Below are 16,764 nucleotides of genomic sequence, written 5' to 3' on the forward strand. Positions count from 1 at the left end.
ACAAAACAAAGCGTTTCACACTGAAAAATTTCTCACAACCTATATTTTACTACACCAATATAAAATATTTCTTATAAATACATCTAACTTTAGTCTGTCCTGATTACCAATTGTCATTTTAGCCTATATTTTATACCAGTATAAGAAACTTCAACACAACTATTTTCACAATACTTGATATTTACTTTGATGTTTTTCTGAACATTTCTAAACATTAGATGTAACAGCATACAACTTAAATTCAAACTGAAAATTATTCTATTTTACAAACATTACTGCAAAACATCCAAGTGATTATTTATTGTCAGTGAAAGTGCATGACAGAATTTTTTATTTAACAAATTGTACCAAATATATAACCTTGTGAACTACATTATATCTCCTCTCTCTTTTTTAGCTTCTACTTTTGTAGAACCTATTGTCACTTCACTATCAAATAGCCTTCTACATGCATCTGACTTTATATATATAAAGTTTGTGATTTCCAATATGCTATAAGAACTACAAGTACTTTAACCACTGGATAAATACAATTGTAATTAAGAAATACTCTCAAAATGTTAATTTTCAATAACATTAAGGATTTTTGAAAATATTACTAACTTGTCAGCAATTTTATGGCACAAAATTTTAATGAGCAATTTCTATTTCCATTAAGAAACTTAGGAATATTTTACTTCACTGAACAGTGTGATGTGTCACTGAATGTGTACATACTCCAATCATAACCAACAAATTTACTGAGTGAGTTTAATTACTATAACTTTATAATGCCTGGATAAATAATCATATTCTAAATAAACATATATATACTTTTACTCTGTTTAATCCTATGTGCACAGCATAACCAATTGTCAAAGCATCAGAATATTGAAGCTATACATATGCTAGAACCATGAATTTACATACACAAAAAATAATATTTATACCAAAATTTGTCTACAAATTTCTGAAGCCTTCACTGAATCAATCCAACTGCAAAATGATTTTATTGATAAGAATAAAATTATCTGGCTTTATAACTGCTATAAACAGGGTAAAAAATATTATGTTACTGCTGTCAGTAACATCACAAACATACATCAATCACTTCCTCCAAACATGTGTTTATTGCCACCAAATGCACAAGTCCAGTTGAAATAGGAAATCAAACAAACATTCTACTAGTTATAAGCACACAGACCAAATAAGATTGGTTGTTTGTAGTTAAGCACAAAGCTACATAAAAATGGGCTGTCTGTGATATTCTCAGTAAAGTACTGAAACCCAATTTGTAGCTGTGTCAATATGCAGGTATACCACTGTGGCTCTGAAGGGCACCAAATATGAACACAGTTTTTAAAATTGTCTGGAAAGTTAAAGCTAAATGGAATGGGTATTCTGTCTTGGGTTATACAAATATCTCTCTGGAAATGAGGAAGTTAACACACATTAAAATTGTACATCTGATCTCACTATTTAAAGCTGTTGTTTGCATTAATTAAACTTGTAGGATTTATATCACTGATATTATACAAACTGAAAGAAGGAAAAATATTTGAACATGTTGTAAGAATGTTTACAAAATGACAGGACATGAGATTAACACGTAATGAAAATTTGAAACAATTGTAAGAGATATCCAATAATGGGGAATTAAGTTTAGCTTAACTTAAATTTTATTTAATTTAAAATTTGTAGTGACAAAATTTGTTTGACTTTTAACATTTCTCTTTCCATAAAGGATCAGATGATGCAACTGACTTTATAGCCACAAATTAATCACTTAATGTTCTTAGAACATAAATCATATAAATAATTCAAATGGCTATTAACTATCAGGTCATCACTTAAGAAATGTCCAATTTTAGGTTCAGAAAAAAGAAAGGATTTCAAATGCTTTTAATGTTATTTAATCAATAACGTACATTCCATTATTATTTATTACTTCCTGCCAACGATTCACGAGCTTCTGAATTCAACTTCTACATAATTCTTGGGGTTTGGAGGAAAAGAATGTAGAGAGGGTAGTTTTGACATCTTCATGTGTTCCAAGCTCTTTTCCATGAAGATAGTTCTGCAAACTTTATAACAGATGATAATCAGATGGGGCAAGGTCTGGATAATAAGGAGAATGTGGAATTTTTTCACAGTTTAGCTCTTCAATCTTTGTAGATGTGATCCTTGCTGTATGGGGCCTGTGCATTATCTTGGTGTAACACAGTACCTTACGACTGATCAAAGCAGGCCTCTTTTCTTTCAGTGCAACATTCAAGCACTCTAACCATTGACAACAGAAGTCTAATGTAATTGTTACATTTAGTGGCAGCAACTCAAAGTAGATCACACCAACAATATCCCACCAAACGCTCAACATTTTACTAGGGTGGAGGTCCTATAGCCAGTATACCTGCACTGAGCCATTGTCTGCAGCACTTAGTTACAGTACAATTTTCATTAAGTACAGCCAGCAGCAAGTCATCATTAAACTCAACAGAATGACCTGAATGTGGTGCATCCCTTAAGCTGTAGTCACCTGAGCTGAACATCTGAAACTACCTCTGACAGTTTCTTTCACTGTGAAACTCCGCACCATATATATCTTGAATGTTGCGTGTAGTTTCTGCTGCATTATTGCTTTTTTTAAATTCATAAAGCATTATATGCCTAATGCGCTCCTCAGACACGTACATCTTCATAAGGATGTATTTGATTAATGATCTGGGTTAGTTTCTTTTATTTGTCTGAACATTTTTATACATGTCCTACTACATACTTTAGTCATTGAAGCCTTCTACAAAGACAGAAATTATGATGCACTTTGTGTATTAAATTTTTGGACATTACTTACAGGATGGCCTGATACAATAAGAGGGATTAAATTAATTCCTTGAGCCACTGAGCCCAAACACCATTGAGATAATTTCTAACTGAAGATGAAATTAATAATATCCAAAGTGAAAGCAATGCAATATTATACAGTAGAGAAAACCATTGGTAATTTGTAAATGAGGATGTGACATGTGGATGCAGCAAGATTTGGTTTGATTTTCTATACATCACAAAGTGGTAAATAAATTAAATGGGAAATCCTAAGGAAAAAAAAAAAAAAAAAGTCACATTTCTCACATTAGAGATTGAAGATTTTAAAAATCATTTTGTTATAAAATTAAGAACCTAATCCTAAGAATATTTTGTCCTGCAATCCATATGACCTAATGTTGCTATTATATTTCATTCTAAAAATAAAATTTGTGGATGAAATCGTTTAAACTTTTCTAAAAAGTATGTAGTTTCAGAAAAGTAAAAATATTAAACTTTTGACATGATTTTTATCTTCTATTTCTCATAAAATGTTATTTACACTCAAGACTCTGAATTGTTTACCTGCAGATGGTTTTGATTTTGAATATAAAATTACTATACATTATCTTAAATTTTTCACATTTAATTTGTATGATCTCTAAAACTTTAATTGAATATCAAATTTTTTAAAAAGGTAAACGTTTATACATTTTCAATTTTCTCTATTATATCACTAAGTCTTGCTGTTACTGTCAACATACAGTGCAATAAAATGTTTAAAATTATGAAATGAAAATATGTACTTCAGTAAAATAATCTTAAAATATCATATTTGGGCCAATTTTTCATTGTAGTTTTTCATTAATAGTTTAATTTGAATGTATTATTTTAATTTCCTGTTTCTGACCATTTATTATTTACGTTAACACACTTCAACAAGCAGTACAATGGCATAAATATCAGAAATACTCTAGCCTCCAGGAAAATCTTTTTCTATGTGTCAGATAGAGCAAGACAATACCTTATATTTTACAACAATTAGTAAACATTTAAAATATGAATTTTAAAACAAATAAAATTAAAATATGTAAGTAAAACCTAAATGTAATTTAGCTGTCAAGTTAATATGTATAAGAAAAGAAAAAATAGTCATGCACCATGAACGCTAATCACAGCAGTGGACAAGCAGCAGTTGGCTTATTTCAAAAATAATTTGTGGCCAATGTTCCCTTTTAGCCTGGAGAAGTTAAAAAAAGAAGACTGCTCTTTTTCTTGATTGCAAACATGCAATTCAAATTTAGAAAATAATTTTGCTTAGCAACAGATTCTTCTGAAATGTAGGTGTCACATTTACCAAAAAAGAACAAGTAATAAGCTAATTCTTTGAATGTCTTAGCTTCTGTACAGTAAAACTAATGTTTAGTTTTGACCTTGTTCTTGTGTAGACTATCTAAGGGGTATTGGGACAAACCCGAACAGAAGCATAAGCATACAAACTAAGATATTTCAACTGCATACCCTTTACATGACATGATAATGAAATTTTAATTGTTTCAGTTTCAGAGATTTCTTTAACAATAAAGGAATAAAAACTTGAAGTATAACATACTTGATTATATTAAGTTCATTAAATCTTGGATGTAATTTAATACAGAGGAACCCATTATACACCACAATGCATTTCTAGAAAGGAGAATTTATATCTGAAATGATATTAAGCAACACATTTTTTACATACGAGGAAATGCATTTTTAACTATAGTGGACTATAATTAATATACATGTAAAAACATTAAAGAATAAACACTGATTATATTTAATGCTTATGAGTACTATGGTGTATAAGGTTAGGTAGTGAGTTCAAGGTAATGGAGTCAGAATAAGCCATATGGTAGCGCTTCTGGTAAACAAATCTGTGGATGCTAGTGATTCTCTTCCCTTAACTGCTTTTGTGGTTTTTGCCTTCTTTTGAAGAAAAAAAATACAATGTTGGTTGAAAAAATTTTTTTTTTACCTTTTCCAAATAACTGCCTTTGTAACTACACACTCCATCGTTCACTATCGTGTTCACTAAAGAGCTGCATTCTCTGTGTCATTATCACCGAAAATTTGCAGTGCATGAAAGCTTCACTGAGCTGTTCTGTGATTGCCTTCTGGCTTTCTTCTTCAGGTTCCTCATCATCCTCTAAATTCAATGTTCTCTGTACCCCTAGCTGTTGCAAACCATCATTCTTGTTTCTCACTACATGTTTGAATCATCACATCTATTTCTTCCTCTTCCAGCTTGTAGAAGCCTGCTGTCCTGACCAAATCAAGGGTCTCTTGTTAATGTGGGGCAAAGCATCTTCATATCCATAGAAAGAATTAAGACTTTCTGGCCATAACTTCCTCCACATATACAATTCATGCACTTCTGAGACATTTCATGCCAGGCTTCACTGATGGCATCAAAGTAGCTGAGGATATTGAAGCCATGACAGTACTTCTCATGATAGGTTTGGTATCATCATCAGTGGCTTCAGAGAGTTATTCCAAGATGATATGCAGGTAGTATAAAGTAGATTCCTTGATGACACCTTGATCCATGGGTTGTAACAAGAGAGAAACATCACCTTTACATTCTCACAAAAATCATCAATCTCTGTCAGATGAGCAGTGCAATTATTAACAATGAAAAGGATATTAAAAGCCACATTTTCCTTGACACAATAACTCTTTCCAAGTTGGTACAGAATGCATGGTGAGTACCTCAGTGAAACTTGTCTAAGTTATCTAAGCCTGCAGCACCCTTTGAGTACTCTTGGAGTAGCACAGTAGTAGATTAGAAGAAACTTCATCCCCAGGTTTCCCTTCAAGTAGCAAAGTAAAGCAGTCTTTGATTGGTTGAAACCAGGAGTTGTCTTTTCTTCTTAGGTAATGCAGATACAACTTGGTATCCACTTCCAGAAGAGGCTAGTTTCATCATTAAACATTTGCTCAGGAAAGTAGATACCTTCTTTGATGTTGATCTTCAGTTGAACAGGAAATCATTCAGATGCAACCTCATCTGCATGAGCACCCTCACCAGTCAACTTGATATTCCAGTAACTACGGTGGTGCTAAAAACGATGAAACCATACACAGCTAACAATAAATGTCTCCTCTTGAGATGAACCCCATCCTCAGCCTTCAAATCATCATATAAACACCTTGCTTTGATAGCAGCTGCTCTATTTCATCACTACACTTCTTGAATGACTAATCTTTCCAGCAATTCATGCTGAAGCATTTTGAGCACTAGCCTTGATTTTGTACAAATCATCCCTACTGTGGTGGGAGTGAAATCTACAGCATTGGAATTGTCCACAGCCCATTCACCTGCTTTAAAGCATTGTAAACTTTCCTATCTGGTAAGCAGCACTTTACTGTTACTTGGTCACCACTTTCGAAGACATGTTGGAATGGTGGAAACAAGAACTTTCTGCAGCAGAAAAAAGGTGCTCAGACAATATGTTTACATCTGACAATATCTTAATCCTCTCTACAGTCTTACTCGAACTGACCAAACTTGTAATACTAATCAAACAAGACTGAAGGCTAATAAAAGTATGCTTTGTCAGAGTAATAATATTATAGTGAGTAATTTACTTTAAATTTTGTACTTATTGGAGAGGTATCAAATAATTAGGGAACACAGGATGCCAACAAACAAAGACATTTATAACACCAAAGGAAATTCAGGATTTAAAAAAAAATATCACCCTATAAAATTATAAGCTTAAAATTTACATACTATTAGCATATGGAGTATTAGCTACAATTTTATGCTACACTAACTGGTATAACAAACAAAAAGTAGTTTTAATTAAATTTCAAATGTAACTAACTAAAATCCCTGTAATATGCACAGTAAAGGGTGCCCAGGCAGAGAGGATTAACACTCTAAATAACAAAACAAGGCAGTAAGTGGTAAACACCCTAATAACGAAGCGACACAGCAATGCAACACATAATAGGACTCCAATATACTTTGTAACATGTGCATAAAGGAATTTAAAGAGTGTGCTGGTAGTCATAGTGTTAAAGTTTGATTTATTAACTGTTTTTGTGCCAAGTTTATTCATATACATTGATAATAAGTTATTTAAGTTGTTAATGTAACTTTGCAAAAGGTTCTGACATGCAGACCTTCACCTACTCATAGCAAAAAGGTTAACTTACTGTATTTCTTCTCATTTTACACCATTTTAAAACATTTGGTAAAAATACCCTAGTTACATAATCAAGCACAAATTCAAAATTAGTAGTCACAGAATGAGGAAAACGTTTTTGTTCACAGAACTCTAACATTGAACATTATGAAGTTAATATACAGTATAAATTTTTTTAATGGGGTATTTGGTTCACAAATCATCCATCTCTTCTATTAACTTTTAGTCAGTTTATGAATAAGTTCATCTGTTATGGCCTACTAACATTTTTATTACCATAGGCATTAACCTGCAAAATTTTAGAACTGGAATATGTATCAAAAACAAATGATGAAAGTGCTCCAAAGTCAAGTATCATACGGAATTTGATTTATTGCAAAGTTACACAATTTTATTAACCCATAATAGTTCAATATAAAGAAATATTCATACAAAAGTATGATACCACACACAACAAAACCCTCACACCTTTTTGAGAGATGTTATTAACACAGAGATAATACTTTTACCAATAATAATAATAATAATAATAAAAGTTCTTACTTTGCTTTCTTTATCTCTGCAAAATTCATTTTTTCAACATTACCACCAATAAATTTTATTAAATCTCACAATGAAACTGAATTCAGGTCTTGCAGTGATTACATTCTCAGCCTTACCTGATATACATGAACCCTAATCCACGAATATAAGGTGAATCACAGTGAATGAGGAGACCATTTAGCTGTTTTCTTGTGAGTTTCAGGGTAAAGAGCTTGTACAAAATGCAAAAGGCTGTTGATACAATACCACCAGCACCGACTCCTCGTACCTATACATATGTACACAAAAAGATAGTAATTAAGCCTTTTTTCAATTACTATTTTTCCAATTATTACTTGTCTCACAAGGGTGTCTGGAACTGTTTATATATCTAAGAACATATGGGTACTTCATATGTTTAATCAGTTGTACATTTATTTGTGAAGTCAACACAAAAATATTAACAAAGTCTGCTAATGTAAGGTAGTACCAACCTTAGCAGTTGACTGCCCCTCAATTTAAGTACATTAAGAATACATAATCTCACAGAAAATATTTTATAGAATTTAACACAAATTGTTATTAAAAAATCCAATGGATAAATGTACAGTAATAAGAATAAAGTAAACAACTGAATACAGAAATGTCATTACTAAGTCAGATACAAGATGTTACACCAGAAAAAGAGAGAGAGGTTAAGTTGCAGGCTCTGTTATAACTTGCTTCATCCCAAAAGGAGATGCTTACTGCCTGCAATAATATCTGAACTTGGGTGAAGGTCATCATTGAGAAGAAACCTAAATATCTTCACTTAACAATGATAAACCTGTCCCAGCTCGCTGGCTATGTAGCTAGTGTTATTGAATTTTTCACTTTTCTTTACAGTGGAAGTTTTATGTATTATAGTAAATAAGATAAACCACCATAACATCGTACATCTCCAATAAAAAAGAAATCTGTTACGTGGACCAACAATACTGTTTAAGATATTTTAACTTATTTTACTTCAACTACAGCTATAGGTTTTATGCCTAATACTTCTCTTGCAGACTATTGGTTTACTGAGGTCTTAACTAGGGACAGGTTTTTGACTATTCATAATTAACATTTCAGTATCAATACCAATGCTCTTCCTAGAACAAATCTTACTGATGATAAATTTTTCAAAGTTTATTATAGACTTTTAGAAATTCTTTGTAACCCAATGTCATTTTAAGAATTATTCATAGATGAAAAAAAAAAATATTATTTACAAAATTTAACTACTAACAAAACCTTTCAAGTCAGGAGATGTCTCATCTTGAGTAGATTCTGCCTCAAGTTTAGCACCTACACAGACGAGGAAGAAATGTCAGCTACATTTTCACAGTTGTGATGTAACTGAGACAAATAAACACACTTAGACACTGAAGTTTATGAAAAACTTTTATACTTCCTCTCATTTGTTTGGCAAATTACTGACTGTTGGAACCTATGCTTACGTGTGTTACGTAGGGAAGACAATTCCTCACAGAAAATGGTAATTACAAATTTACAGAGGAAAACAGTTTTTAAATATGTAACTTTTACAACTGCATAATGAAGTGACAAATGAGATGTCTGCACCCTTTCCACTTTATTACTATGGCAAATGTGAAAAGAACAGGGATAGATACTGAGGTTAAAAAACCTTCAGCTAATTGTAGACTACTTTATGGAGGGAGGGAGAAATCAGTGACCAACACTTAAACTACACTATTCTACTGGAACAAGGAGAATAAAGTGGTACAAGAAATTGTTTTTAATTAAGTATCTTTGCTAAAGATTTGTCTATGAACATAGATAGTACTCACAGTACTAATACAGTACAGTGGAGTGCCGTTAAGCCATTAAGTATCTTTACTAAAGATTTGTCTATGAACATAGATAGTACTCACAGTACTAATACAGTACAGTGGAGTGCCGTTAAGCCACGGTATTTCGGGGGTCAACCTGCTTAACCGAGGCTAAAGTGGTCCACGGCTTAAACCTTTGTGACTGAAAAGCTGAAGTCGCCAACAGCTCCACCTAGGAGCCTCATCCGGGCCATTGCATGATCATTATATCGGATTATCGAATTAAAAATAATACTTTAATTATTGATCACTTTTTTCACGGATTTACCGCGGATTAACTTTAACGTATGGAGAGGTGTGATTCGGTAACAATGGCGGCCTCCATAAAGCTGACATAGAGAGCGGATAAGGTAGATTAATGGTCGATTTCTATTGTATTATATATTTATTTCCCAAATTAAAGTAAATCCTTTTTAAATATCCCCTTGAAGTTATAAAGCCAGGATTAAATTCGTAAGCCGCGATTTTACACGTTCTTAAATTAGCAGTGAGCTGCGATAATCCTCGCTCAAAGACTTGCTACAGAGGCTTAAGCGATTTTGCAGTTTACTGGTCCGCAGCTTAATGGCACTCCACTGTAGTATATAGAAATACACAGTTTCATACTAAGATTAAAAATACTTTTCACTTCAATCTCAGATTTTATTTGCTTAATTTCAAAAACATAAATTTGATGTACTGTGTTCCCCTTTCGTGATGTATAGTAATTAAATAATTTTACTTCATTGATTTCTGTAATACATTTCAATTTGACAAAATGTTAAAGTACGAGAAGACATTAATTTTTGTATCTTTCAAACACATTTTAGAAAAATTTATCATTCATTAAAAATAATACATTGCAAGTCTATAACTTGTATAGGTTTCTAAGTTGTACATAAGTTTAAGAAATATCATTTCTGTTCACAGCAGTGACTTTATCAATGTTTGAAAATTTCCTAGAAAACTATGCTTCACCACCAAAACATTTAACTGGTTACTGTCACATATTTATACTTCAAAAGGTGCACTTTCTATTGGTTATAAACATGTACAACAAATACCAAAAAGTAAATAAATGGCTTCAAAAGAATAGATAAAGAATCCACTCTGGTAGGTTTGTTAAATATATTGATATACTAACTGAAGTACTTGTCCATTTAACAGAAGTTACATAAATTAATGATTAATGAAAGGTTATCTTAGGACATGAAAAGTTGCTTCATTATATGTATCCCTACATGGATCTAATGAACCTCCATACCAATTTTGGTGAAGATTCATCCACACCCCACAAAACAGTTACATGGAAATGTAACAGACCAATACTGTTATAATTATATACACCAGAAACAAAATGGTATGAGCTTCTTATGTGTTAGGTATTACAGCCATTTATCATAACTGAAGTAATGTGTAAACAGAACAATCTACAATACAGACATGTCACACAACAATGAATACTGAGCAATTTTATTTGTACATTTCTTTCTGAAGTAAAAACTAAAGCAAATAATGCTAAATTTGAATTTTAAACTATGTTTTGATGTAGTTTCATTGACATACATAATGAAGTGTATTTAAACTTCAATTGTGATTAAAAAGGTTGTGACATGTAGACTTATCTACAAGTCCTCACAGGATTAAAGGTTAATATAATCCATACATAAATTTCTTGTTTTATGCAACTTAAATGAATACTTTTAAATACACTATTTGTGTAACTATTAAAACTGAATGACCAGATTTTATTCAAACCATTTCATTATATAAATATAGACACTATTACAATGATTCAAAGTAAAACATACAGAGACAAACTATTATGCAATAAAAATGCAGGTGAAAAAAGTGCACTCGCATGTCTATTTTAATAAAAATGCTACTTACCACAGGCTACCTGCATTTTGTCGATCACATAAGAATTGAATCCTGGATTTTATCACTAAGTCCATAAAGAGTAAGTGCACTCGTAAGTGGTGTTAACATACTTCAAGTGCCCTCATATGGAATTACCACCCAACTCTAACATGTAATCTACAGATAACACTGTAGACCATTCACAACTTTGCAGACTCCTTTTGAAATAGGGAAAATTGCCCTGAGGATTTATTACATATTTTTTTGGAAAACTTCTTTGGTAAGTGATTGTGACAATAATCTTCTAACATCTGGATTCTAAGGTTTTGGAACACGGAATTTTCAAGATATATGATAATGCAAAATTTATGACATTTTATACTCACCCTCTGTGGTTTTAGAAAGAACAAAGAGAAAACAGAACAGTTTGGCCAGCTACTACTCAAGATCATACGGAGATACCTGCAAATGTCACACAAAAGCAACAGGTGTGCAGCAAGTGTCTGAACATACTATGATGGAATTAGGGGTTGTTTTAATGTCAGATATATCAAAGGTATTGCTATAAAAAACAATCACAGACAGTGAGCCAGTTTCACAGGGTACAGTGGTACTGTTATCAAAATTTGACATTTAAAATCCTTCAATTCAAGAACAATCTGAAATAGAGGAAAGAAATGCATGTAATGATGTGGTAAATGCATGTGACAAAGCATCCACAACTCCAGACAAAAAAACCCACAAACAAACCAGAAGTTTATTGATCACAAACATAGCAAATATGCACAATGGAGATGTTTTCCGCACCTAAGACATTAACATAATGGTATGCAGATGCACGAATCACTATTAATAAAACCATATTTAGGAGACTTAACAAGCACAAAGATTAATCTTGTTTGTGATATGGCAAGCATGATGTCAACAGTTCTAGAGACAGGTGCAAACTGTAGTCATCAAAGAATATACACATCACAGAATACACACACACAAGCAAAGTACCAATATACATCATATAATACAAATAATAATGCCATGCTACAGAGAATATATAATGCAAAATAAAATACGTATGTAACAATTTCTTCTATAAATAAAGCTAAAAACAAACTTAAACTTGAATTTCCATGAATTGAAAAAAGTTTCACTGAGGAGGAAATGCATTTTCTCTATTTGCACAAAACCAGCAGTATGTCAGGAGAATCAACAGTTGAGAAAGCTGATATTTCAAATGACATGTCCCTGACAGAATCAGTGTACAAAACAAGATGGTGTACCACCAAAAAAATCAAATGTAGTGATGTTATATATTTTGAAGTTTTACTACATTTAGGTTTAACTTTAACAATGGGACTAAAGCCTTATTTTTTAGTTTCTGACTATTGGTCTACCTACCTTCTTTCCATAATCCTTATTTCACTAATATTCTCTCTACAGACAGATTTTTAGGTCTCAACATTTACTTACATTTCAATAACAATACTAATATCATTTTTGTTGATAGCTAAAAACCTTTCCATACTTACATTTCAATAACAATATTAATACTTTTCCTAGAACTGACCCTAACTATGATAAATTTTTTAAGGTTAGGCCTATCATAGATTATCTATTAAACTATTTTGTTTCCCACTACTCTCCTAAGAGAGAGCTAACTATAGATAAACAAATGCTTGGCACAAAATGTAGAATTAGTTTCCTTCAATATTTACCAAAGAAACCTGTCATATGGTAAATCACGTTATGGGGCCTGGCAGAAGCTGTAATTGGATACTGTCCAATGTTTAAAATCTACACCAGCAAAAAATTTTGAACTTCATAGTTTCAAATGCTTACATTTTATGCAAACAACAGACTACTCCTCCAGCATTATCCCAAAAAGCACCTTGTGCTTGAATATAGCATATGTTAAGCCTCACTGTATGTCCTGTTTATTCTTCCAAATTAAGTGTAGAATTAATGTTTATGCTTCAAATATACAAACAAAATAACAACTTAGAATATTAGTACATGATAAAGCCTTTTGAGAGTTTTAAAAATTCCTGTTTCTCGTTAGAGCAACAACTTAGTCATCACACTTCAACAGTATAATGATTAATAGGACAAAGGCAGCAAGAAATTAGATGAAATTTTTTGTTCAGTCTGTTTACAAATGGCTATAATATTCATATACATAAGTAACTGTTCTTTCTATTGGTTATAAACCCTTAGAAAAATAAAAGTATGTGGGACTAGACAAGAGGTTTAGAAAGAATGTAATAGTATCAGGTGTGAAACTATTTGATTGGTTAAATATACTTATATCTCAGCAAATCAGAGAGATAGGAAGACTCTTTAATTATAAGGTATCGATATCTCCAATCTGAGTTTCTAATTCCTTAACTACTATATGCATTGTGTAGTAGGCACAATTAATTAACTTGGTGTAAATCCATTTGACACAAATCAGAGCAGAGCTATTTAATACAATTTTGAAAATAGTTCCCTACAATATCAGGAGGTGCCCTTTGACCTGCCCATAGTGAAAGGGTTATTTTACACACAGGTCAAAGGACATAACATCACATTTGCTGAATTCTGTTCAAAATTTTATTGTACTACTATTCTATAACTTTATCTCCTTAATTTTGGTATCAAACTGTCGATTATAATTCAAAGTTTCATATTATATATTATTTAATTTCTTAATTTAAAAGTAAATATTAAAAAAAATACATCAAAGCATCAATTTTTGTGTCATGTGATATGGTGAATGTAGTAATGCTCCAAATTAGATATTTGTGATGTCAAAATACAAAGTCTACAGTTCTGCAAGAACTAAGAATTCAAATTATGGATATTGTCACACTATAATATAAAACCTTTTTATCCTTTCTATCTAGTGATCTATCACAATATTGAGTAAATCAGATACAGTGGCTATGTTCACCTCTTTCCATTTTTGGAAAAGGTCCTTCATATATACTTGTACTTCTATATTTGACATGTAAACAACCAATTGTCAGAACATTCCCTTAGTGATTTTCTTAGTCATTTTCAAATATAACAGCATCCTCTTTTTCTTTTGAGTTGGTTATTTGAGTCTTTAGTTTGTTCATGTTTTCAAATTTTTTAGATACATAATCTACTTAGTGATTAAACTTGATGAATAATTACAAAAATCTAAAGTATCAATGCAGTAATTTGCAATTTTTTGGTCATTCAAATGTGCAAGTTAAAACCTAAAAAATTTTTTCTATTCCTCCAACTAGTAACCACCACATAAAATTAGGAAATTAATATAAGTTATGCCTTCTTCATTCTTGGATGACTACAGATTATAAAATGAAAACAAATGTTTGAACTAAATAGCTTAAGTCTCATAAGATTAAACATTTATATAGATTTATTATACTGACCTTTCAGCCACCCCTGGCTAATAATACAGAAGTTACAATGATGCAGAGCAAATACATCCATGTTATTGTATCCAATCATATAAAACTGACCTTTAGTTTTAACAAAGTGATCCATCTCCACTGTGTTTTAGTGAAATAGTTATTTGGTAAATAGTCATTTCATTTATTAAAAAATGTACACATTTATATACTACTACTACTTACAAACAAGTTCCCAAACTTATTAAAATAATTGTTCTTAAAACACAGAAGAGTAAATTAAGAAATAAAGCACATTATTCTCTTCCACTTACGACTTTTGTACTCTGTTGTAGCATGCTAAGCCTTAAGGAATTTTGCACACGGCAGACATGAAATGAAATTTTAAGGTTTTATGTGTAGATTTGAATACCCCCCCCCCCAAAAAAAAAGAACTACATTACCAATACCATAGAATTATATTATAATTTATCAAGTTTAACAACAAAGCTGTATTTGTTTTTACAAAAATGCTAAATCTTAAAAAAAACTAAAAACACCTTTTGAAGGTTTGTTGCAAAAGAAAGGGCACCATTATATTTTAAAATAGCTGAGGAAATCACTAAGGGCACATTCTAAGCTTATAACTGATTATTCACGTCATGTATACTTCTGTATGGGTATATAAGAGACCCATTTCCAAAAATTGAAAGAGGTGAGCAAGGGCACCATATTTAATTCATTAAATATAGTGATAACTTAGCAAACAAAAAATATCAAAGGTTTATTTTACATTCTATACAGCAAATATTGATTATACAAGTTTTGAATTCATTGGAAATTATACTTTTTAGTTTGACATGACAAACATCAAATTAAACCAGTACTGCATTTAACTTAGCATGTGACACAAAAATTGATGTTCAGGTGTGTTTAATATTTACTTTTAAATTAAGAAATTAAATAATTTATAATATGAAAATTTGAATAATAATTACAGTTTGATACCATAATAAAATAATAGTTCAGTAAAATTTTAAATGCAAGTCCATAAATGAAATGATATGGCCTTTGACAGGTGACCCACTGCAATGGGTTAACATTGGTAAAATAACAAATTAAATATAGTTTTATTCAAAAACATTTGATAACTATCTAAAAATATATAGAGATTATGCAAATGAAATGTGACAGTTTTCAGATAAATAAAACTATTTTAATCTTAAAATCAAATAACTTTTCACATTAGGTAGTCAACATTCTGAAAGAAAACATTCATGATCAAATCTTTAATAAAAATATTAATATTTAATTTAGAAACCTGATATTTGGCATATGAAAAGCTTTGTAACATTTACTACCAATTTTCAAAATTTTGTAAAAAAATAAGTTTACATTATTAAAATTACAATTACTCTTATGGATATGAGGTGGGTAGAATGCTTCAGCTATATGGAAAGGGTTAAAACACCAACTTGATCCAATTTAAGCTAATAATATTTAGAAAAAATACAAAAAAACTTACCCCTCCACACATGCCTGTCTGTCCTGCAGTTTTACGACTGCCTTTTTCCCAGGGTTCCAAGTGATTTACCTGCACCAAATAATGTTAGATGTTTTTACTAGAACTAAATCTACAACATAACAAATCTACTAAATTCACAATTCAACAACAGTTACAGTAAGATAACTTTTCTTTCAACCTCTCCCTGTGCCTATATGCTTAAATCACCCTAAGAGAAAAACATTTCAACATTATTCATATGATAAAATATTGGATTATTTTACCTGCTCAACAACAAGAAAAGAAAGGATTAAGGGCCGAACATAACACCAATGCATGAGCTTTTTAATTATTTCACATACTTATCTTTGAAGGAATTTTCTTCTCAAGTTAGAAATAACATCCACAAGATTTCCAAATTTTTTATGAAAAACCATAAAATGAGAAAGATGTGTTAAATGGCAAAATTAAACTTCATATTTGCACAAAAAGCATTTTATATTCTGATGATAATATTACTGCACACACTACTACTTTAATGTCTACCAACAGGGTAAAATTCATTAAAAAATTTGTAATATAATAAAAGATATTGTGCTGCTTCTTTCACACAAATTTTCTTTACACAATTCTAGGTCAAAAGACCATGTAAAAGTTCCAGGCTAATATGGATGAAAAATTTTTTGAAGCTAACC

At 31.1% G+C, this 16,764-nt stretch overlaps 1 protein-coding gene across 4 annotated transcripts in view; it reads right to left on the bottom strand.

Annotated features, from left to right (window-relative positions):
- The window catches only part of LOC143224043 (pre-mRNA-splicing factor 38B-like), a 44,835-nt gene that overhangs the window by 21,940 nt on the left and 6,131 nt on the right, over window positions 1–16,764 (bottom strand). For all 4 annotated transcript variants that reach the window (XM_076452508.1, XM_076452516.1, XM_076452524.1 and 1 more), the window contains exons 3-4: window positions 16,091–16,159; window positions 7,634–7,785 (exon numbers count right to left, since the gene is read on the bottom strand). In XM_076452508.1, the coding sequence (XP_076308623.1) occupies window positions 7,634–7,785; window positions 16,091–16,159 (221 nt within the window). The remainder of the gene's footprint in view (window positions 1–7,633; window positions 7,786–16,090; window positions 16,160–16,764) is intronic.

The sequence above is a fragment of the Tachypleus tridentatus genome, chromosome 1, assembly GCF_004210375.1.
Source record: "Tachypleus tridentatus isolate NWPU-2018 chromosome 1, ASM421037v1, whole genome shotgun sequence".
NCBI lineage: Eukaryota > Metazoa > Arthropoda > Merostomata > Xiphosura > Limulidae > Tachypleus > Tachypleus tridentatus.